This window comes from Ostrea edulis, chromosome 5 (genome assembly GCF_947568905.1).
Source record: "Ostrea edulis chromosome 5, xbOstEdul1.1, whole genome shotgun sequence".
Lineage (NCBI taxonomy): Eukaryota > Metazoa > Mollusca > Bivalvia > Ostreida > Ostreidae > Ostrea > Ostrea edulis.
Window position 1 is genome coordinate 5,487,101 of NC_079168.1, and position 25,535 is coordinate 5,512,635.

General features: G+C 35.9%; 1 protein-coding gene across 1 annotated transcript; it reads right to left on the reverse strand.

The window, feature by feature from the left end:
- Nucleotides 1-227: 227 nt before the first annotated feature.
- Nucleotides 228-24,747, reverse strand: LOC130055219 (N-acetylated-alpha-linked acidic dipeptidase 2-like). Its single transcript, XM_056167097.1, has 17 exons — nucleotides 24,498-24,747; nucleotides 15,583-15,883; nucleotides 14,898-15,023; nucleotides 14,622-14,808; nucleotides 13,719-13,815; nucleotides 8,450-8,539; nucleotides 8,286-8,371; nucleotides 8,058-8,177; nucleotides 7,865-7,950; nucleotides 7,725-7,788; nucleotides 7,465-7,624; nucleotides 7,279-7,369; nucleotides 5,376-5,465; nucleotides 3,699-3,864; nucleotides 3,535-3,616; nucleotides 3,329-3,421; nucleotides 228-1,021 (listed from the first exon to the last, which is right to left on the reverse strand). Exons 1-17 carry the CDS (start codon nucleotides 24,722-24,724, stop codon nucleotides 820-822), a joined length of 2,268 nt encoding a protein of 755 aa, XP_056023072.1. The 5' UTR covers nucleotides 24,725-24,747; the 3' UTR covers nucleotides 228-819.
- Nucleotides 24,748-25,535: the final 788 nt, after the last annotated feature.

The window sequence follows — 25,535 nt, forward strand, 5'->3', positions numbered from 1 at the left end:
TGGGAAAAGTTTTGCGATTTTAAGTTTACTAAAAGTTCTTTAGATTTTTTTTAGAATTCACATTTGATTAACACCACTTCTGTGTATAGTATATTTGGAAATTAATATTCTATGGAGGGTATATAATTTGTCTGCCCAACTCCTCCCACAGTTTTCAAGTGAGGACCATCTTATTTTGTGGAGTGTTGGTTTAGGTACTGAAGATGTGCATGTCGGATGGATTTTGATTTTCTGCAATTTTTGAGAAAATTGCAGGTTGTTGAACTTAGTCTATTTGGAAATTAATATTCTATGGAGAGTACATAATTTGTCCGCCCTACTCCTCCCACAGTTTTCAAGTGACGACCTTCTTATTTTGTGGAGTGTTTGTATAGGTATTGAAGATGTGATGTTGTTTATAAGATCTAATTATTACGTTTGAAAGAAAAAAAGTCGAGGCTAATGTATGTGACATCACAATGCACAGTTTACGTCATGTTATCCTCATATATTCCCGATCTGATATTTGGATATTATTGGCCGTTTAGCGCAAGGTGAATTTCATAAAATAATATATATTTTCAAGTGAATTGAATTTCTATTTCTAATTTACCATACTTAACCGAACTAAAATTATCATCTGGGACACGTCAAAAATGACATGCTTCGCTCGGTCCACCGGTCACATCGAACATTTATTATGAAGACATAAGTGTGTATTAACATTTTTTTTTTTAATGTTTTTGGAATATGATATTCCAAATGAATCAATGTATGATCTTAGATCAGTTTGATTCTCCTATATAGTATTTACACATTTCTCATCGTTTCTGACTCGTGTTAAGACATGAACTTCGAGACGTCACGGAGTGTGGAGGCGGCGGACTCAATTGTATGAAGAATCACAGTAAAATGTTTCTTAACAATGTTCCATCTGCTCTGTTCATCTGAACTTCCTTCAATCTCAAACATACCATCAGCCAGCCCTGGAAAACTGCTTCCAGCGTATGTATTGACACTACTCTCCGCAAACAGAACGTGCCTATTGAATATGAATATCGTTTAAAAACTGCATAACGTCAAGCTGTAAATGATATGGATGCATTAGTTTATTGACAGAAACAAGAATTCTCAGATTATTGTTACAGCAATATATGTGCCTTACCAGCTCCCCAGTCACCAAAAGTTAATCCTATAGAACGGGTTATAACTCGTGTAATAAAGTGCACCGCTAGGGTACATGATTCGCCGGTCTGGAACCACATATGCATGATGCATGTTTGCATACTTGAAGTCACAAGCTGTGACACTTTCAATTGCAATTCCAAAATGAGGCCACAGTGACCTTTCTCGGGTTCAAACACAACTCCCCTCAAGGTGCCTCATCTGATGGTTCTACGCCACATAGTACTTAGGATATGACCCGGACAAAATTTGTAAATATTGTAAAAATAAAAGTCATATCATGTCACACCTTTCCTCCAAGATGCATTAACTGACCAGGTTTGATAGCTTCTGTCACAGAGTTCTATACATGATGTGTACACGATCTGAGTGTGTATAGCTTATATATTCCAAAAGATGGCAACAGTGACCAACGTTTGGTTCGCAACACACCTCCACCCACGTTTGATAGCCCTAGGCCTCACAGTGTAAAAGATATGACCCGTACACAGAAAAGCTAACACACAGACGGACGGATGGGAAAGCCTACATTATAACACGACCTGTTTTACATGTAAGACGGACGTAAAAAAAAACGAGGATCAATCACGACGGAAGTGGGTCTATCCTTATCAACTTCCTTACCCTAAATTTAAAAATAAAATGCAGATTTGAATTGTGCTGGTAATAACTCTTAAAGATTTTTTAAGAACATAGAAACCCATGGAATTGTTACCTCTGACCTCAAATACCTGGTATTTCAAAATAGCTAAAATATTGATTGCTTTCTTTTGTTTGTTTATTTTGTGAGAAGTTGGTGCATGCATATACCTCGACGTCATAGTCAAAGCGGAGAAGGGTGCACAACTCTGGAAAATGTCTATTCCAGAGAGTTACAATTGAGTCAACCTTAACGAAATTCAAACTACCAAGAAGCTTTTCATCAATGTATCCAAACATGATGTAATAGATAAAACTAAATAAAATACAGAAAACAAATATCACGTAAAGAGCAACATTTCTCATAAATCCGGATCAGCCATGGCATAAGTCAAACCTATCAGTAGTAGTTACATATGTAGCCAAGAAGCTTCATAGCACGTTTCAAATCAATGTCTCCATACATAATGAAAACAAAAATACACAAATATCTCAGAGAAAAAGGTTATAACATGTATAATTTAATGAATAATTCATTATATCGAGAGGGAAAAGGGATGCAAAACAATTATGTAAGGGACTACAATTCCAGTAAAACTGGGTCGACCAAGATGGCCGTCAAATTGACATGTAAAATTCATATAAAATGATTGAGAATTTGTATCACTTTGGTGAAATCATACTTCATGAGAGATGTGTTGACAAGCCATTAGTTAAAATGTTGGTGTAATGAGCTACCTTAATTAGACATCAAACAGAATTCCATGTGAATGAAAAGAAAACAAAGCATATGCATGAGAGCTAATTCAAACATCCATAAACATTAACAAGCATGACATTAAGAGATCAGACAGCAAAATAGCAGTAGATAAACACCTATCGTTAGATGTTAGATACAGGTTATCGGAGGCAGGCAGGTGGTCCTTTAGTGCCCTCGGGGACATTTGGAAGTCTCTTCACAGATTCGTCTAAACCAGAATATTGAAACATTATGTGTTGACCGATATGACACATTAACAGGATGGACCACATCAAACCTATGTGTCGACGTGGTATCGTAAAAGCAAGCTGGGGTAATAGATATGGAGGAGAAGGGGAGTAGAATGGCGAACAAAACAACAAGGATGGGGGACCAGTTAACTACACTGGCCAAAGCCAGAGTGTATGGAGAACTTTGGTGACAAGTGCAACTCAGCATGAAGACGAAGACTAAGTTTGTTGATTTCCCTCAGAGACAGACAGTTACATGACGCCTAAGGCTGTAAAAATGAGAGTACTTTATCATGCCAAAGCCTGTCGCTACATGGGGAAGTCGTTTTTACGATCATATCCGAAGGTAAGTGGCTTATGTTTCTAATGCTTGGGGCTTGGTGAAGGAAAACTCACTACCCATGTGAAAGGTCTTAAGTTTGGCTTGTAAGTCTAAAGAAAAGAAAAGGTGCGGAAAGCTATGTGGGACAGATAGAGTGAGCAGAAACATATAACCCTCCAGTTTTACCGATAGGAGACTAAAAAGTGTCTATACCTGGCTAAGGGGCGCCCTGGTAGACCTAGGGAATCAGTAAACGCCCGCTCCAGTTGTAGAAGCTGGTCGTTGATTTTCCGAATTGCAAATGGACTGTAAATATGATTGACAAAAAATATTTTGTTCAATTATATTTCAACACAGAAAATGAGAATTTGATAAATCTGTGAATGAGTATTCTTAAGCTCTTTGACATATAAACATACTCTTTCTTGTCTACAGAGTCCACGTATGTTTGAAATGCAGCCGTCTCTGATGTGAAAAGACGTGAAACGTTGTAAAGTAATTCTGTGTAAAACAAAACTCATTATCAGAAACTCGTACATATAAAAAATATGAACAAAATAGATAATAAAGAATGAAAGCTTGCCAAATTGAATGCCGTTTCTTCGCATCAAGTGTCCAAAATCAGTGTCGAGTTGTTTGACGAGGTTATCGAGTTTGTCAGCGTAGTCCTGAACTTTGAAGGGAATGATTAAGGAGTCGGCAAGGTTTCGTGCTATCTCAGCCCACGTTTGCCCCACTGCTCGATGGTACTACAGACATAACGTTTTAAAAAAATGAGGTATTTATTTTATGACATACTTATATGGAGAGCATTTGTAAATATGTAAATATACATATACACACACACACACACACACATATATATATGGACCGATGCAGAGAGAAAGAGCACGGAAAAATCCTGGATGCACCGTTTGAAATCATTCCGTCCAGGTGGAATGAATAATTTGAATGATTTCACGCGCATGAATCCAGGATAAATCCTTAGTTAAAATCAGTTTCCATAGCCTAATCGCCAAAATTCACCCGATAAGATATCTTATTTTGTTTGATTAATATAAATACAATTCGTTTCCCCGGTTTCAAGGCTCTGACCTTGAGTTCCTTTATTTAACCTTGAGTTCCCTGTTTAGCCATAGCGAGGATTCCCAGGATTGCGATTGTTGTTTGACCTTCAATACTTCCTAATTATGTTAGAACATCGTAAGAAATCATTACAATTATGAAATTTTATAGCTCTTTCTCTCTCTCTCTCTCTCTCTCCCTCTCATTTTTAAAATTTTAAAATAAAAAAAGGGGGGATGATAATAAAGGAAAAAATATATTGACCTTGAAGACTAGTATTTTATTAATATATCATCTTAAGACCTCTAAACTATGGTAAAACATTATTCTAAATCAACATAAATTCGGATTCGCATAGCTCTTTATGTTGGGTTATCAGAATTTCTAGAATGCGGCTTCAATTTGTCTGACCTTGAAAAATATATTACCTTGAAAAATAAAAATATTATTGAATCTTTTTCCTTAGACTTCTCTCCCATTCACCTATTCGATTGTTGATTTTAATGCTAGATCAGTGTCTTTTGATTGACTTTGTTTGTTGTTTAATCGTGTTCTTCTGGCAATCATTATTTTTCGCTGTTCACCATATCCGAATCATCAATGGTACGGACTACCTAATATTGTTTTGAACTTAATCACTCCATATCATTATCTTCCCACCATTTTATTCCATAATCACATTGTTTTGTAAGATTTCCCTCTAAATTTTTCTGATTTCTGTAATTTTTCAAGAATAATTTTATTTTCATCCCGACCCGACCATGGTACAAACTCTCTAAACCATAGTCAGTAAACACGCTTTACAACGTAACCACCACCATTTTTATCACTCAGTACAATAGTGTATCACTCTTCTCACCAATGTAGTTTATCGATACTTGTCGTTTTTGTGTGTTATTTGTTTATGTAATTTATGTCTCTTGATAAAGACGCGGGTTGCGTCGAAAATTTGAGTTTTAAATAACCAACAGTGTCGTGGCCTTTTCAGTGCTTTTATAAATTTCTTTACTGGCCTTGTATCTTCTCAGATCCGACACTTTAAGAAAGTAGGGTGTTGTTGGGTTTTTGTGCTTTTATATATATATATATATATATATATATATATATATATATATATAAATTGAAACCAACAGCAGAGTAGACGTAATATATGTCATGTTTTAGTACAGAACAGTAGTCGACGGTTAATAAATACCTTGAATCCGCGGTCCATAATCTCATCCAGCACTTTGAAAGTTTCGTATTTTGAATGATAAAGTGGGTAAGAGGATATCTTGTATCTGTTCTGTAAACATAATTATTCTATGTAGTGAATTGAATCAGCTAAGTGTATGTACACTATGTCGACGATTAAGGTATCAATCCAAGTTGAAAAACTCAAATTTTAGACGTCTACACAGTGTCCATGTTTTTGGAGCTTCTTTGTGAACGGTTATCACCATAACCATTTTGCTAAACAGAAGACAACGACGTTTGCTGACTTGGTTCTACTCTCCCTATCTCAAAATCAACCTATATATGTTTACAAAAAAATAATTTTCAACATATAGAGATCCTAGAGGTTAGTCTTGAATTGACCTTCTCTGGGGATATCCTACCTACACTATGTACTGGGAACTTCTCTGGGGATATCCTAGCTCCACTATGTACTGGGAACTTCTCTGGGGATATCCTAGCTCCACTATGTACTGGGAACTTCTCTGGGGATATCCTACCTCCACTATGTACTGGGAACTTCTCTGGGATATCCTAGCTCCACTATGTACTGGGAACTTCTCTGGGGATATCCTAGCTCCACTATGTACTAGGAACTTCTCTAGGGATATCCTACCTCCACTATGTACTGGGAACTTCTCTGGGATATCCTAGCTCCACTATGTACTAGGGACTTCTCTGGAGACATCCAAGTTTCACTATGTACTGGGGACTGACCTTCTCTGGGGATATCTTAGCTGCACGATGTACTGGGAACTTCTCTGAGAATGTCCTAGTTCTACTATGTACTGGGAACTTACCTTCTCTGGAGATATCCTAGTTTCACTATGTACTGGGGACTTCTCTGGGAATATCCTAGTTTCTCTATGTACTGGGGACAGACATTCTCTTGGAATATCCTACTTCCACTATGCACTGGGGACTGACCTTCTCTGGGGATATCCTAGTTCCACTATGTAATGGGGACCGACTTTCTCTCGAGATATCCTAGTTCCACTATGTACTGGGGACTGAGGGTGGGGTTTCACCTCCTCCTTCACTCCCACACCTTTCATATATCCCTCCCTCTTCTTCCCTCTTTCCCTGGTCCCTTTTTCACCCCCTTTTACCCTGCCTATCTCCAAATGTACTGTCGAGGCCCATACATATTTTTAAAGGGGTGCACCTAGGATGTACGTTTTTCTGTAAAAGGGAAACTGCAGTCCCATCATGGAACAATGTAATCGTTTTTAAGTAAACCTTTCCAAACAAAGGGAGAAGCAAGCCTTGTAACCCAATCAAATCCATCAAAATGCCCAACATTTTATACTTAAACTTGTTCGTAGAACAAGCCAAATAACAATTTTAAGAAACATTTGTCGCTTGTTGCAATCGCATCTTATTGTGCCTCAAGCGAAAAACAGCCAAAAGGTATTACGATACATTGACTATCAAAAATGTTTTTCTTTCATTTTTTCATCAATTCCTACACGAAACGATTAGATTCAGGTAACTGGGCTTGAAAGTTTTCGAGAAATGCGTATGTTTCATAAGATCCAAACCGATCGGGTGATGACCTGAACAGTTATACTAATAATTAATTAAAATAGCGCGCAAAGAAAATGCTTAAGCTGTAATGGATAAAATGGTCCGAATTTTCAAGATCCATGTATTTCCAGTTCACCGTGATGAGGGACCAAAATTCGAGTCCATACTCTAAGTGTAGTAGTATATAGTGGGATCATTTAAATTCAGAGGATCAATTCTCGTAGATTGCTGATTTTTTTTTAACTGGTTCGTGATAAAGTAGATTAGACCCATAAACGTTTAAAAATCGAAATGGCGTAAACCTCTTAGTCTCCTTAAATGGAATTTCTAATCTTGAAAGTCTGAAAACATCTCACCGAGTTGTATGTGTACCCTATGTCAAGACATGGTAGGCCAACTTGTGTGATAAACGAAGCGTAATCACTTCCAGACCCCATGTCAGAAATTCTGAAATTCAAAGGAGAGATACTGGACATTGCATTTTTGAGACCAGATAATTAATCTTCAAAGATTAGGTTAGAAGTTGGCGAGAAAGAAAATACCGCGGCAAAGTGTTGTTGACATTTGGAAAGCTAGACAGCCATCTGTCAAAGACAGTTTTCGTTGTGGTGTGTTCCAGATCGGGGTTTGGAATCTTTTTTGTTGCATCATATACAGCAGCATTTAAAAGCGGTGTGCCGAGTGATCGAATCGAATAATTACCTAATTCATAGACAATATGTGTAGATATATAAAACTTAAAATAAATTCCATTTCTATTTTATCAAAGCTCTTCATTCTTGGGGTATATAATGAAGCATACCTTCTACTGCAATATCCACATTCAAATACGCAACAGCACGAGAGGCGAGATTCTTTACGTATTGCTGAAATGAAGCGATACAAGTTTGCAAGATACTGACGAAGAAATGAGAATTTCACTAGATTAGCACAGCACTGCACCTCTATCCATTCAGTAGATCCTATGAGTCCGTATTCTTCTGCACCCCAGCTACAGAACACAATCGTTCTCCGTGGACGCCATTTGTCTGTAACAATATTTAAAAAGGTATAAAGATATTATAACTCGCATTTTTCTCTCATTGTTTTTATGTGCAATATTGCACTTTTGAGCATAGTCTTTTTTTGTACCCACTTGATTGAACAAGGTTTCCCATCACTCGGGACACCTCTTTCATTACCGCTGTTCCACTCGAAGGATCGATCGCTCCAAACACCCAGGCGTCTCGATGGTTTCCTAGTAAGACATACCTGTCTTAAAAGCAATGTGTGGAAATATGGTTTACTGCAGTTTTGAAAACAGACGGACGTACAAATAAAATATATTCTATCCATTTGCCAATTCGGATAGCCTGACACTTACCAGGTTCAACTTTTCCTCGGATAAGCCCAAAAACATTGTAGGTTTTTCTCCTTTCATTTTTAGTAGATATTCTCATTCTCACCCACCTGAAAAAAGAAAGAAAGAGAGGATATAGTGTGAGAGAGACAAAAAAGCAAAACATCTGATTCCATATTTTTGCATACCATCCTGAATCTTTCAATTGCCCGCCATATCTGTAGGTTATATTAAGTGCTCCCTTCCAGCTGTCCGGGACTTCATCACCGCTCATATATCTGTGATAGATAGTGTAATATTTATATAATTTAATAACTTTTAAAGTGATGATTTAACAACGATGCTGATTGCTTGAAAAATTCGTTTGATTTCTTAGTCAAAACAATTTCGTCCGGAGTTCATCTGCATTAAGCACGCGGGACATTTTTTCTCTGGAATGTGTCTTCCTCGTTCTAAGTTTAGCGCCATTAATAGAACGAGAACTTCCACACAAGCATTGTAAACGAAATATATTCGTGTGATTTTTTTTATTGCTACCAAAAATGAACACAACCAAAGATATGAATAACAGGCTTTCATGTGACATTTTGCAATAAATAAGGGCCATTTTTAGGGCAAAATTAACAAAAAAATAAGGGCCTTTTTAAGGATTTTTAGGGGCTTTTTAGACAAAAATAAGGGTTAAATTTACAAATCAATAGGAAAGAAAAAATGTTTTACTCACCATTTGCAAGAGCAATGATACAAAAACTAATTACCCACTCAGAAGCTCATACCAGTGGTCATCAACAGCCATATTCGGCATTCAGTACAAACCATGATATAATTCAGGTGGACTCCCATGGCTCACAATCAATGCTGAATATAGCTGATAACCATCAAGATGTCTTCTGAGATGTACATTTTAGCAACATATTCATTTTCTGAAAGTATACTAAGACTAAATTTAATAATTTCAACACTTACTTTATGTCAAATTTATCTATACTTTCAAAATTTGAAAATGTAGGAATTTTGACAAAAAATTGGGGCTTTTTTAGGATTCTAAAGCTCAAATAAGGAAAATAAGGGCTGTTGTAGGAAAATAAGGACCCGCTTGAAAGCCTGGAATAAGATACATATTAATTTAAATAAACAACACACATAGGCCTAGGATGACGTGGCAGAATAGTTGACATAGGACAATATGCCCCAAAATTTCTATTATCTGACCGATACATAAAACGTCAAAGGTAATAAAAAATGGCACACAACACACTGGCTTATCATGGTTTATCCACATACCAAATATCAAAGGCCTATGTCAAAAGACAAAATAGTTATGGTCCGGACAAAAATGCCAAAAAAGTCTATTATTTGACCTTTACCTAAAAGGTCAAGGTCCAAGGTCATCAAACATGGTACGAGACACACTGTCTAATCTTGGCATACCCACATATAAAATATGAAAGGCCTATGCCTACAAACTTTGCATGAGAAACGGAAAAAGAAGAAGCGGAAGAGAAGAAGAAGAATTCACACTTAAACAATATGTCCCCTTCTGGAAAGGGGAGACATAACTATCATAATCCCACAAAGTCTTACATATACCTGTGATAGATGGTCATACATTTACAACTATGAGTTATACCCACAAGGTCTTACTCTAAGATTTCAACCTTGACACAATCTAGTCAGATAGTGCAATTTCTTGAATCTTGAACGTATTCACGTCCTGTTTTCGCCTTTCAGAATAAACAGATTTATACATGAACATGTACTATTGACATGCCCTCAATAATATATGCATAAGTGATATTGAATATCAAATATATTTATTGATACGGGAGAGACAGAGCTAAGGAAACGTGTCAAGGGAGGACAATTATAAACCGTTTGACCTGCGTTATGAGGACAAAAAACAAAAGTCAATTGGAATCATTTCAAACGAAAGCGTCAACGCGAACTAAACGCGTTATAATGCGAAAGAAAGGCACAATAATGAGAAAGAGAGGCACTATAACACAAAATAAAAATGTAATAACGCAGATTGAAAAGACGTAATAACACGGATTTAAAGATGTACAAATGTTGTTTGTTTTACGTTCCGTCTGGAATTTTTCACTCATTGAAACGAGACCAGCTGTAGGTGAATTACCACAAATTTATACCTATGTTTAGCACTCATGGCCGTAGCAGTGAGGGTTCTTTAACATGCCAACGCCTGCCGTGATACGGGACCTCCGTTTTTAAGGTAATACCCAAAAGACTCGTGATTTTCACTCCTAAAGTGCAGATCGTTTGGCGAAGGAGCAATCACTACCCATGTTTACGTCTTAGGTTTGACGTCGCCATGACACGAGCGGGGCTCGAACTCACAACCTCCCAGTTACGAAGCGTACTGAGCTACCGCGACCAGTTGGTGACAATAAAGCATATTCAAACCATAAAACATATTATAATGAGTATACATCAGGTAAAATGAAGTAACAACAACGAAAGTCATCATACACTATAACATGATATTCAACATACACTGTTTATACACTTTCGCGTTACTACATCTTTCATTTGCATTATTACGTCCTTTTTTTGCGTTATTACGTTTTTAAATACGCGTTATTACGCTTTTGGTTCGTGGCATTGTACAAAAGGGTGCAGAGTTTCATGCATGATGTGATGCAGCATGAGTAGATTCATTTTGGAAAAATGGAATTTCTATGGAAGCTTCATCAATTTCAACCTTTTCTTGGGAGCAGAAAGATGAATTATTTCCCTATCTTTTTGGGGTTTCCCTGGACTGACTGAATGTGACTTAAATTCAAAGTGGGATAAACATTGTTATTGGTAGGTTTGCTATCTACGAAATGTAAAGAGTATATTCTTGAATCAGACTTGGGAGTCCACATCTTTGATGGATCATTTGAAATTTTTACAATTGACTGTTTTCAACCAACACTGTCACTCCACTACATTATCCTCAGATGGAAAGGTAAATCTGAATGACAGGCCACATGTATAGGGATATCTTCCATCATATGTATTGTGAAGAGCACACACCTTATTCTTCACATTCTTAATCTATAACCACTGTTATAAAATCCAGTTACATAACATATTGTTGGGTACTTATAACCATATTTTGTAATATATTCTTTTTTAAAGTAAAGACTGGTTTGTCGCATGAACTCGTAATGTTTAAATAGTTTTATTTTATTTGGATGTTATATTTTATGCTCTGATTAATCTTATCATGTTTTACATTTTACATTGTTAAAGCGCTTAGAGTAATTACAAATTATATAATGCGCTATATAAATACCGCACATTATTATTATTATTATTATTATTATATTCTATAACCACCGTTATAACATCCAGTCACATAACACATTCTATAGCCATCATTAGAACATCCAGTCACACAACATATTCTATGTTCACCTTTAACACGACCAGTCACACAACATATTCTATGTTCACCTTTAACACGACCAGTCACACAACATATTCTATAACCACCTTTAACACGACCAGTCACATAACATATTCTATAACCACCGGTCGAACGTCCAGTCACATAACATATTCTATAACCACCATTAGAACATCCAGTCACACAACATATTATATAGCCACCGTTAGAACATCCAGTTATGTAACATATTCTATAACCACCGTTAGAACATCCAGTTATATAACATTTTATATAACCACCGTTAGAACATCCAGTTATATGACATATTATATAACCACTGTTAGCACGTCCAGTCACATAACATATTTTATAGCCACTGTTATAACATCCAGTCACATACCATAGTCTATAGCCACCGTTAGAACATCCAGTTACATAGCATATTATATAACCACCGTTACAATGATATAAGTGGCATACAGTCAATTTTTAACAAATCACATTAAAGCATAGGATGGTAAGGTAGGATGAAGCACATAATGTTGAGAATGACAGTGGGTTAAATATTGCAGAGCGACCCATGTAAACATTCACCAGCAATTGCCGATTTCATACTCGCTTTCCTTGATACATTGTTGGGTACTTATATAGACTTGGAGCTATTTGAATGCACTGGTGGCTAAAATATATACGGTTTGAATGTTAAGAATCGGGAAAGTTGGTCCGAGTTCAATATCTTATTGAAATAATACTTTTATTATCATGTTCATTAATCTTGTTCAGTTGCTAATATATCTATATTTATTGTACGGCATAACTGTTATTCACGAATAGACATTGAAGCAGTTTCATAGTGGTATTGTAATTACAAAAAAATCGGGGGGGGTGGGGGGTGGCAACCCTTTCATGACCGTTTCACCCACTTTTAATATTACACTATGCACACAACCAACCCTGGGATTTCATTACTCAGCTATTGAGTGACATCCTATTAACTCTTTATGAGATTCTGTCACAAGACTTTAATTTTAGAATTTTTCAGATAAATTCACAATTAATAAAAAAGAAAACAACAGCTTCATAACAGAAGCACATCCTCTTATAAATTCAAGAGACAAATTAATGATTTGCGTATTGTGTCCCTAAAATGAGAAGTTGTTCCCATCCTGATCATGACCTATGAGTATGACAGCGACTTTGATTTCATAAAGTACTAGAGCACAGTTGATCAAGGAGGATTTATATATACATGTATACTAGAAATTGTGTGGGTAAAATGCAGTCAAAAATACCTTTTAGGCTTCAAGGAGCAAGTCAATAAGTTCTTGTCATAACGTCATTACAATAACTACATGTGTCAATCTTTTTTATTTGCTTCACGTAAGTAGCTTTAGTGGAAAACATGAAAATTCATTGTGTGATCAAGTGGTTTGAAAACGAAACCGGAAGTGGCTTTTAACCCGTTAGGAAGGGTAAAGGTTGTAAAAAAGATATGGCTGCCGTAATGCTGGATAGGTCTATAACTATCTATGATAGTACATGTTTTGCCTTTACATTTGTGTATTCTATCCTAGAGACTGTGGTCCCGTGGGGATCCGTGTTAGAATAGATATCAGTACCCTTTGCTTGTCGTAAGGGGCGACTAAATGGGGCGGTCCTTCGGATCAGACCACAAAAACCGAGGCCCCGTGTCTCAGCAGGTGTGACATGGTAAAGATCCCTCCCTATTAAAAGGCCGTAAGCGCCGAGCATAGGCCTACATTCTGCAGCCCTTCAACAAATCTCGTTGGTTAGACGAGAGAGAGAGAGAGAGAGAGAGAGAGAGAGAGAGAGAGAGAGAGAGAGAGAGAGAGACAAAGACAAAGACAGAGAGACAGAGACAGACAGACAGACAGACAGACAGAGAATGTTGAAAATGTAACTATAACTTAACAAACCTAGCTGTTTCTTTAATAGACAGAAATATGATTATTTACGGCTAAGCACCCAATCATGGTACGATATTTCAGTTACACGGAATATTCTCCCAAACTAGACAGTCCCTAGACTTCCTACATTACCCAATAAGCGTTTTGGCAACACCATATCCGATGGGATGAGCTGTGATCTTTGGAAGCTGTGCTTCTGGGTCACTTTCATTTAGTCTGTATGCATTCTCTACAATGACAAGCACCAAGTGTATATGACATGTTGTGAATGTTGACTGTGGTGAAGTGTAACAATATATCGGCAAATCGATATATTGCGTATGTAGATGTGGGAGATACGATAACATCAATTCATGCATATGTAAAATGGAATATCAAAATCTAGAATTTTGTTAGAAACATAATTACAGCTGGATTACCTGGAGTTTTGTTTAGGAAACACCTAAAACTATGTTACCCAGAGTTTTCTTAGGAATGTACCTGTGGCTAAATAACCAGGAATTTAGTTAGGAACTCACTTGAAGTTGGATGACCTGAAGTTTGTTAGGAACACACATGTAGCTGGATTACCATGAGTTTTGTTATGAACACACCTGCCGCCGAGTCACCTGCAGGCATGTTCACGAAACTTTCCTAAGATATGTCCTAAAATATAACTTAGGAAAAAGGTTAGGAACTTAGGACACGTCTTAGGATGTTTCTCGACGATACCTTCGGAACATGATAAGTTGGGGCTTAGGACGTGTACTAAATACTTAGGAACATTCTTATTCCCTTACATATATTTATACACCTGACTTAAGATTAAGACACGTCTTAGTCCAAAGATAGCTTCGTGAATATGACTGCTGGAGTTTGGCTTGGGAGACACCTGCAGCTAGATAATGTGTTGTGTGTAATATGTGTTGTTTTTGGAACAACTTGTAGCTAAATCACCTGGAGTTTCGTTAGAAACACACCTGTAGCTAAATCACCTGGAGTTTCGTTAGAAACACACCTGTAGCTAAATCACCTGGAGTTTCGTTAGAAACACACCTGTAGCTGGATATCCTGGAGTAAGAGGATCGCCATTTCTAAGAAATATTGTCCCCCTCTGTGTTCCCGTATCTGGCAGCCACCAGTCGTGAGGATAGACCTGTGAATTCTCCCCGTCTACAGCGTAATCTGCGGGGTCGGAGTACATAATAATTCCTTTAGCTCCATGCAAATGTGCTAGATGGGCCTGAATCATAAAATCATATCTTAGAATATCTGTAAGAAAATCACACTTGTTTGACAAATACATAAGAAAATTTTGTTTGCATAGCAGACCTTGTCCCCTCTGAAGATCTTGCCGTATCGAACCAGTACAATTTTCCCCGTGATGCTAATATTGGTGTTGTTAGCCAGCCATCTGTAATCTTCAACTCTGCCATAGTTCACATATACCAAGTCTGTCTGAAAATTTATTGTGACCATTCAAGTGATTAAGGGAGCTATAGTCTTCTTTCTAATGTTTATTACATTTATTATTTGGTCACATTATGAATAACGTTTCATAATATTGCTTGACGTCATAGGGGGCTGGCGGTAGAATATAGAACAAAGATTAGACAGCTTCAAATCCTTCTTCTAGAACGCGTGGCATCATGTTAAACAGAACATGGTACAGAAATGAATGCTTTCACGATCTATAGGACGATGAAACACGGTATCTGTTTCCTACTTGTTATATTTTAAGTCTTATGATTCATCAAAATGTTTGAATTTATCAATTTTAACTCAAAATGCTGTCCCCTGTGCAATATTTTCTCACATAATGATCCTAGTAAACCAATCAATTGTAATTAACAACTGTTATCGAATTTGGGTACATAACATATTTTTGTACAAAGTTTTATTGACTTAAACTTTGAAATTTCCGGTGGGAGTATATTACACCTACATGTGTGCTGTCTACCACCCGACACGAACTCAGCTTGTAACGCTTCGGTGAAGTAAAGATAGATTTGCTTACTGAATTGATATCTCCAGGTGCAGAATACGCATTAAATGGAGGTACAACGTTTGACTTGTTTTCACTGGGGTCCAATATTGGTTCATACAGGGCAGACTGCCAGACCACGTGATCTGTCGAATTGTAGACGAAGATCCTATTCATCTTGGTTTCGTCGTTGGTATCAGGGTAGGACAAGAGAACTTCGTATGGCGTGATGAACACTTCATCAAGACCCACTGATTTCCAAAAGTCATGGAGTCCCTTAGCCTGTTCATAATCTGCACTGGTCCCTGCAAGATGGGGTAATTCTGACAGCTCTCTACAAATAAGATGATATATTCATTTCTAACAGTCCTCACGCTTTATTGTGTTACCATATCACTAGCAACCGTTTTGTAAAGTATGAGCTGGAAGCGGTTCTCTTACTAATAGGATGTTATAGATAGAACACTGTTAGTATGTGACCATAGACGTAATCGTTCTTTTACAACGATTTACTAGCATGGTACATGCATTGCGTACGCACTTTGAGGTCCATGTGGTTCGAATTCGCCTCACGCCACAATTCTATTTTTATTTCCCATTTGCAACACTTTTTTCAAATATCATCATGAACTCTTTTCCAAAGACGTTCTGGAAAGGCAAGCACAACAATTCTTGTATGGCATGCTTTTTTTCGTCGCACATTTGCTTCCGAAGAGTAACTCAGCATGAACGATTATTGTCTTTGGAATACACAGTGGGGACAATTGTACTTTACTGTGTTTGCATTATCTCATTTAATGCCTTTTATATAAAGAATGGATGTGCATCTAAACTACATTATTGAAGGAAAATATACACATGATTATATATGAAAAAAGTATTTAAAATGGGAAATAAAGAATAAGAATAGAATTGTGGCGTGAGACGGACTCGAACCATGGCAAAAATAATGACAACATATACTTCTTCCAGCGATGCAGTCGAGTTAGCTATTCTAAGCACAATTGATACTCGTGTAAATATGAACCAGGTTTTAAAAAAAAAAACAGTTCCCCTGTTTTATTTATTTATATTTTCAAAAGATCTTTCGTGACTTTCCACCTTAAGACAAGGTTGCCTCTAAAATGCTATTGTAAATTGTTCTCAATATTGTCACATTTCACAATTTTTCAAAAGGTAGAGTCAGGCCTGCCTTGAAGGACTTCAAAGCCAAAATTCATTTAAAAATAGGTGTTTAAATGGAGAAAATGCTATTTAGGCCAACTTTGAAGGTTAATTTTAACATTGTAGATAATCAATTATAGGTTTGAAATAAAAATATGAAAAATTCATATTTATGTACGACAGACCTAAGAAACTTGATATAACAGTGTGATTTTTTCAGGATATTTGTTTTCTCCCATAGGTCTGGTCTTTTGTTAACCTGCATGCATCCTTTTCAAATATAGCATATCATAAGATAAATTATCCTTCATTTCTTCAGTGATTGGAATTAATTGTGATAAGTGAGTGGGATTGATTGAGAAAAGTGAGTGGGATTAATTGTGAAAAGTGAGTGGGATTGATTGTGATAAGTGAGTGGAATTAATTGTGATAAGTGAGTGGAATTAATTGTGATAAGTGAGTGGGATTGTGATAAGTGAGTGGGATTGTGATAAGTGAATGGGATTGTGATAAGTGAATGGAATTGATTGTGATAAGTGAGTGGGGTTGATTGTGATAGTGAGTGGAATTGATTGTGATAAGTGAGTGGAATTAATTGTGATAAGTGAGTGAGATTGTGATAAGTGAGTGAAATTGATTGTGATGTGAGTGGAATTAATTGTGATAAGTGAGTGGAATTGATTGTGATAAGTGAGTGGAATGAATTGTGATAAGTGAGTGAAATTGATTGTAATAAATAAGTGAAATTGATTGTGATAAGTAAGTGGGATTGATTGTGATAAGTGAGTGGAAATGATTGTGAGAAGTGAGTGGAATTGATTGTGATAAGTGAGTGGGATTGTGATAAGTGCGTTGGATTGATTGTGATAAGTGAGTGGAATTGATTGTGATAAGTGAATGGAATTGATTGTAATGAATAAGTTGAATTGATTGCAATAAATACGTGGAATTGATTGTAATAAGTGGAATTGATTGTGATAAGTAAGTGGGGTTGATTGTGATAAGTGAGTGGAATTGACTGTGATAAGTGAGTGGGATTGTGATAAGTGAGTGGAATTGATTGTAATAAGTAAATGGAATTGAATATGATAAGTGAGTGGGATTGTGATAAGTAAGTGGGATTGTGATAAGTGAGTGAGATTGTGATAAGTGAGTGGAATTGATTATCATAAGTGAATGGAATTGATTGTAATAAATAAGTTGAATTGATTGTAATAAATACGTGGAATTGATTATAATAAGTACGTGGAATTGATTGTGATAAGTGAGTGGAATTGATTGTGATAGTGAGTGGAATTGATTGTGATAAGTGAGTGGAATTAATTGTGATAAATGAGTGGGATTGTGATAAGTGAGTGGAATTGATTGTGATAAGTAAATGGAATTGATTGTAATAAATAAGTTGAATTGATTGTAATAAATACGTGGAATTGATTGTGATAAGTGAGTGGAATTGATTGTGATAAGTGAGTGGGATTGTGATAAGTGAGTGGAATTGATTGTAATAAGTAAATGGAATTGAATGTGATAAGTGAGTGGGATTGTGATAAGTGAGTGGAATTGATTGTGATAAGTGAGTGGAATTGATTGTGATAAGTGAGGGGAATTGATTGTGAGAAATGATTGGGATTGTGATAAGTGAGTGGGATTGTGATAAGTGAGTGGGATTGATTGTGATAAGTGATTGGAATTGATTGATACAAGGCAAATTGAGTCCTTGACTAGTTTACTCTCTAAGTAACGAGCCGTCTCCTTATTTTAATTTTCAAAATAGGCACAGACAGTTTATTGCCAAATAATGGGCCCCTAAAGACATAAACATGTATAAACATTAGAATACAGTTAAAGGTACCAAGGGACGATGCATAGGGGATATTTGTCATATAGTCAAAAATATCATTATTATATCTAATCCATTTGCATACAACTTTCATTCATGAAACTGTAATTGATAAAAACATTAACAGATATGTTCCACCTCTTACCAATAGTTGGGGTTCAATAATATTCATACATTCGTAATCACCAAATAAAAACTAAAGAGATTAAAAACTTTTATGTATACTATGTAAAATGTATACAGTACCAAGTTTGATGTACTAGATGCGCTATCTAATACAGATACCTGTACATAATATGTAGATTCTCTATACATGAACTATTCACAATGATTTTCAAAATATAAACCTGAATATCAAACTCACTCGTCATTGTCATAACTGTCCTGAATACAGATTTACAAGGATACAGTAAAATAGTCTTCTTCTTTGAAGTTGGCGAAAATGAGAACGCATATTAGGTTTTTCTCATGCCTAATATACAGAGATAGATTGTTTAACAAAAAAGTTAGCCTACCTAACCTTGATAAAATTCATACGTTAATTACTTTGTGGGAGGTCACTTTAAGAATTAATATCATTTTATCCAGTATACATTTAAATCTCAAAACTACAGGTTGTTTTAATCACCACGATGCTCCAGTAATCTCATCACTCCACCTTTGACGTTCGTTATGTATACTATAACAGTTATTATATCTGAGTAATGCATCGTAGAGGAGGGGGTTTAACACATCTCTTACTGATACAACACAGTGATAGAACTCTTACTGATACAACACAATGATACAACTCTTACTGATACAACACAATGATACAACACTTACTGATACAACACGATGATACAACACTTACTGATTCAACACAATGATACAACACTTACTGATACAACACAATGATACAACTCTTACTGATACAACACAATGATATAACTCTTACTGATACAACACAATGATACAACTCTTACTGATACAACGCAATGTTACAACTCTTACTACTGATACAACACGATGATACAACTTTTACTGATACAACACAATGATACAACTCTTACTGATACAACACAATGATACAACACTTACTGATACAACACAATGATACAACACAATGTTACAACTCTTACTGATACAACACAATGTTACAACTCTTACTACTGATACAACACAATGACACAACTCTTACTGATACAACACAATGATACAACTCTTACTGATACAACACAATGATACAATTCTTACTGATACAACACAATGATACAACACTTACTGATACAACACAATGATACAACTCTTACTGATACAACGCAATGTTACAACTCTTACTACTGATACAACACGATGATACAACTTTTACTGATACAACACAATGATACAACTCTTACTACTGATACAACACAATGACACAACTCTTACTGATACAACACGATGATACATCTCTTACTGATACAACACAATGATACAACTCTTACTGATACAACACAATGACACAACTCTTACTGATACAACACAATGATACAATTCTTACTGATACAACACAATGATACAACTCTTACTGATACAACACAATGTTACAACTCTTACTACTGATACAACACAATGTTACAACTCTTACTGATACAACACAATGATACAACTCTTACTGATACAACACAATGACACAACTCTTACTACTGATACAACACAATGACACAACTCTTACTGATACAACACAATGTTACAACTCTTACTGATACAACACAATGACACAACTCTTACTGATACAACACAATGTTACAACTCTTACTGATACAACACAATGATACAACTCTTACTGATACAACACAATGTTGCAACTCTTACTACTGATACAACACAATGTTACAACTCTTACTACTGATACAACACAATGATACAACTCTTACTGATACAACACAATGACACAACTCTTACTACTGATACAACACAATGACACAACTCTTACTGATACAACACAATGTTACAACTCTTACTGATACAACACAATGACACAACTCTTACTGATACAACACAATGTTACAACTCTTACTGATACAACACAATGATACAACACTTACTGATACAACACAATGGCACAACTCTTACTACTGATACAACACAATGATACAACTCTTACTGATACAACACATTGACACAACTCTTACTGATACAACACAATGATACAACTCTTACTACTGATACAACACAATGATACAACTCTTACTACTGATACAACACAATGACACAACTCTTACTGATACAACACGATGATACATCTCTTACTGATACAACACAATGATACAACTCTTACTGATACAACACAATGACACAACTCTTACTGATACAACACAATGATACAATTCTTACTGATACAACACAATGATACAACTCTTACTGATACAACACAATGTTACAACTCTTACTACTGATACAACACAATGTTACAACTCTTACTACTGATACAACACAATGATACAACTCTTACTGATACAACACAATGACACAACTCTTACTACTGATACAACACAATGACACAACTCTTACTGATACAACACAATGATACAACTCTTACTGATACAACACAATGACACAACTCTTACTGATACAACACAATGATACAATTCTTACTGATACAACACAATGATACAACTCTTACTGATACAACACAATGTTACAACTCTTACTACTGATACAACACAATGTTACAACTCTTACTACTGATACAACACAATGATACAACTCTTACTGATACAACACAATGACACAACTCTTACTACTGATACAACACAATGACACAACTCTTACTGATACAACACAATGATACAACACTTACTGATGCAACACAATGACACAACTCTTACTGATACAACACAATGATACAATTCTTACTGATACAACACAATGATACAACTCTTACTGATACAACACAATGTTACAACTCTTACTACTGATACAACACAATGTTACAACTCTTACTGATACAACACAGTGATACAACTCTTACTGATACAACACAATGATACAACTCTTACTGATACAACACAATGATACAATTCTTACCGATACAACACAATGATACAACTCTTACTGATACAACACAATGTTACAACTCTTACTACTGATACAACACAATGACACAACTCTTACTGATACAACACAATGATACAACTCTTACTGATACAACACAATGATACAACACTTACTGATACAACACGATGATACAACACTTACTGATACAACACAATGATACAACTCTTACTGATACAACACAATGTTACAACTCTTACTACTGATACAACACAATGATACAACTCTTACTGATACAACACAATGTTACAACTCTTACTGATGCAACACAAAGACACAACTCTTACTGATACAACACAATGTTACAACTCTTACTGATACAACACAATATTACAACTCTTACTGATACAACACAATGTTACAACTCTTACTGATACAACACAATGTTACAACTCTTACTGATACAACACAATGTTACAACTCTTACTACTGATACAACACAATGATACAACTCTTACTGATACAACACAATGATACAACTCTTACTGATACAACACAATGACACAACTCTTACTGATACAACACAATGATACAACTCTTACTGATACAACACAATGATACAACTCTTACTGATACAACACAATGTTACAACTCTTACTACTGATACAACACAATGATATAACTCTTACTGATACAACACAATGATACAACTCTTACTACTGATACAACACAATGATACAACTCTTACTACTGATACAACACAATGATAGAGCTCTTACTACTGATGCAACACAATTTTACAACTCTTACTGATGCAACACAATGTTACAACTCTTACTGATACAACACAATGTTACAACTCTTACTGATACAACACAATGTTACAACTCTTACTAATACAACGATACTTTTGACCTCTTTTGGCCCGTTATTAAAGGGGTTGAGTCCTTAAACTTGATATTTTCGAATAGGTCTTAACAGTATCTACAACTTTTGTTCTGTATTGTTTAACAAAACGTTTTAGTCCTTTATGAATATAAGATAATGAGTTTTAGGGGTCATCCCTTGAATTCCTTAGAAGTGAATTTAAGACAAAATTTGTAGACGGCATATTGTTTAAAGTCCTATTCTGACCAATTCATCTACATATAATGCTTTACAAAATAGTTTTCGTTTAAGAGAAAGAAAGCATCAAAGTTTCGTATATTATTCCTTTAGAAATCCATTATCACGTAAATCAATTATCATTTTGCTGACGTCATCACTTACAGATCATTACAACAAACAATTTTGCTTCAATAATGCTTAACCACTTCTTTTTAGTTTTTTAGATATCAAGAAAATACTTTCAACCCTTCTCGGCCCCTTATTTGAGAAACTTGCCCCTAAAATGTGGTATTTTCGAACAGATCTTGTCATGATCAAAGGTGAAGATAACGAACAGTGGTCAATCTCATAACTCCTATAAGCAATACAAAATAGATAGTTGGGCAAACACGGACCCCTGGATACACCAGAGGTCTACAAACGTTTGTTATTTATGCTTTTACAAATTATTTTCATATAGAAAGATATTAACAAAATTGTATACAAAATTGCATAAAAAGTTTGTCGTACATTTTTTAGCCCAGGCGAGCTTCAACGCCTTTTACATCAGACAAATCGCAATGCGCTATATCACATCTGCTAAGTCTCCTCTACATTCGTTGAAAATTTGAAGATGACATCTTTAATGGTGTTTGAAAACACTATAGGGCAAAGTGGCCCTCTGAGAGTCGAAAAACTGTCAATGTCGTACGTAACAATTGACGTAATCAAAATTTAAAAAAAAAAAAGCTATCGAGTTCAAGTGAATATCTAGCATCTCTGAAAATTTGACAAAATATCGGCCGACGCATATTCGAGAAATCGCGTGCACATAGTATGTAAGAAAGAAATAATGATAGAAAGAAAAACCTTAGAATAGCAATAAGGTATACCGTTTAAAGCGGGCTGAGCTTTTTATTCAAACAATCTTAAATTTCCTTCACCAAACGACGATCTGTGTCAAGTTTTATTGAAATTGGTCTCGTGGTTCTTGAGAAGAAGATGAAAATGTGAAAAGTTACAGACAGACGGAAGACAGAAGAAAAGATGATCATAAAAGCTTGCCTTCTGCTTAGAAAATGAAAATTTGAACTTGACATTTTCTTACATTTTACACTTAAAACTTCCAACAGATCAATGCCAGTTTTGATAAGAATGTATGGGTTTTTTGTGGTGAAGGTTTAACTGCACTTGTGGTTTATAGAGAATTTCCTGAGTAAACACGCCCCTGCACGTGTGTTTGTCATTCTTACTTTGATAATGTGAGAGGACAGGGATAACGTCGGAAGAGAGCACATTTATGGGACTTTATCTTTGTATAGGTTAAAACCCGCAAGGGCATGTGTATTTGTAAACATATTTACAGGTATCTTATCTAGATCTTATCCGGGAGCTGGCAGAAAATTCACTTGCCCTGCCCTGTCTCTCAACGCACTCCAAAATCGAGGATAATGGATTTTTATCACGTCTAGGTACATTTTGTACAATGTACATGTATTATAGGCAATTCATGTCGGCCATCTACCTGAAAGACAAACACTTTGAAGACAGCCTATCTAAACAAACCTTATTTATATTGATATATTCTGACAAATCAGCATATTAATTGATCTCAAAAACACGTAACAGACTACTCCGATCCGTGATGAAACATTCATCATATTGCAAATGGTTGCCTGTAAACGCAGCAAAACAAATGAAAGAACGGAACAATGGCCGCTAGTATACAGTATTAGTTTCTTAATTTCTTAATAATCCTTTTTCGAACCAAAAAGGTTGAATGATCGATTGTTCCAGACAGAGCAGTAAAGCAAGGTACAGCGATTAGAAAGTAACTGACCGTAAATACTGTCTGATGTTGTCGCTGTTGATCTGACCGATGATCTCCGAGGAGATCGCCGGGTTCCCGTCTTGGACAATGGCGTCTGAAATTCCTGGAGCATTTTGATCACCCTTGTCTGTAAGAAATCCGAACCGCCCAATAATCATTCCAAAACCCAGTCCCACAGCGGCCGCTATCAGCGTCCAAAGAACAACTCTCCTCTTGGCTTGAGAGTGCGGATTCATTTTACATAGCTACGGATCTCAGAAAGATTTTCTCAAAGAAGGATCAATGCACCTGTGATGTTTGGATATACCGAAGGTCAAGGATGTCATAAATAGTGGCTCTTTATTTTATCATTTTAAAATCTGTTTAAGGCATATACAGACAACCCTGAACGTACTTTATAAAAGTATTTCATAAGCTACTTAGTTGTATGACAAATATTCTGAACCCGGTTGTATGCACGAGTCATAAAATTAAATGTGACATTGACCCTAATGGGTTATTAAATCGATAATATGGCATTGCATTTGTTAGGTAGAATTTATTTTGCCGTCCTCGGAAGGTTACGCAATGCGCATGTCACGCGACACATATTCTGGTTGCTATGCAAATGTAAACATTTCGACACATTTTGTTTTCGGTGACTTGCAATAAAACAGGTCCATAAGATGATATTAAATAGCTTACATTATTACTGAAAATCCTCCAGGCTGTTATTTAGGGTGCTAGTACCATCTGTAAAAGGTTGAGTTTTCTTGATTTTTGGAGGATTGAAGTCTGGATTTGAAACTTGTGTTTTCGCGTCAGTTGCAAAGTCTGAGTTTACTGATTCCGGATTATAAACTTCTTAATAATTTGACAGAAAGTAAGAAATGGATCGGTGAATTCTTTTAGAAATATTTTCCTGTCACAATATTGGGCAAATTAACTGTCATACAATACTATCTGTGTTCCGTGTGTTGGCAAATATTTTTAAGTGCCCTCCAAGTTGACTTCATCGTGTTTGTATGGGTACAGGTATTCGGATACACAAAATTAACGCTGTGGACC

Coding starts and splice junctions, on each gene's coding strand:
- LOC130055219 (XM_056167097.1), bottom strand. CDS start 24,724: ATGAATCCGCACTCTCAAGCCAAGAGGAGAGTTGTTCTTTGGACGCTG. Junction 5,466..7,278: donor TAGGGTACACATACAACTCG/GTGAGATGTTTT, acceptor TTATGTTTACAG/AACAGATACAAGATATCCTC. Junction 1,022..3,328: donor CCAGGGCGCCCCTTAGCCAG/GTATAGACACTT, acceptor CATATTCAATAG/GCACGTTCTGTTTGCGGAGA.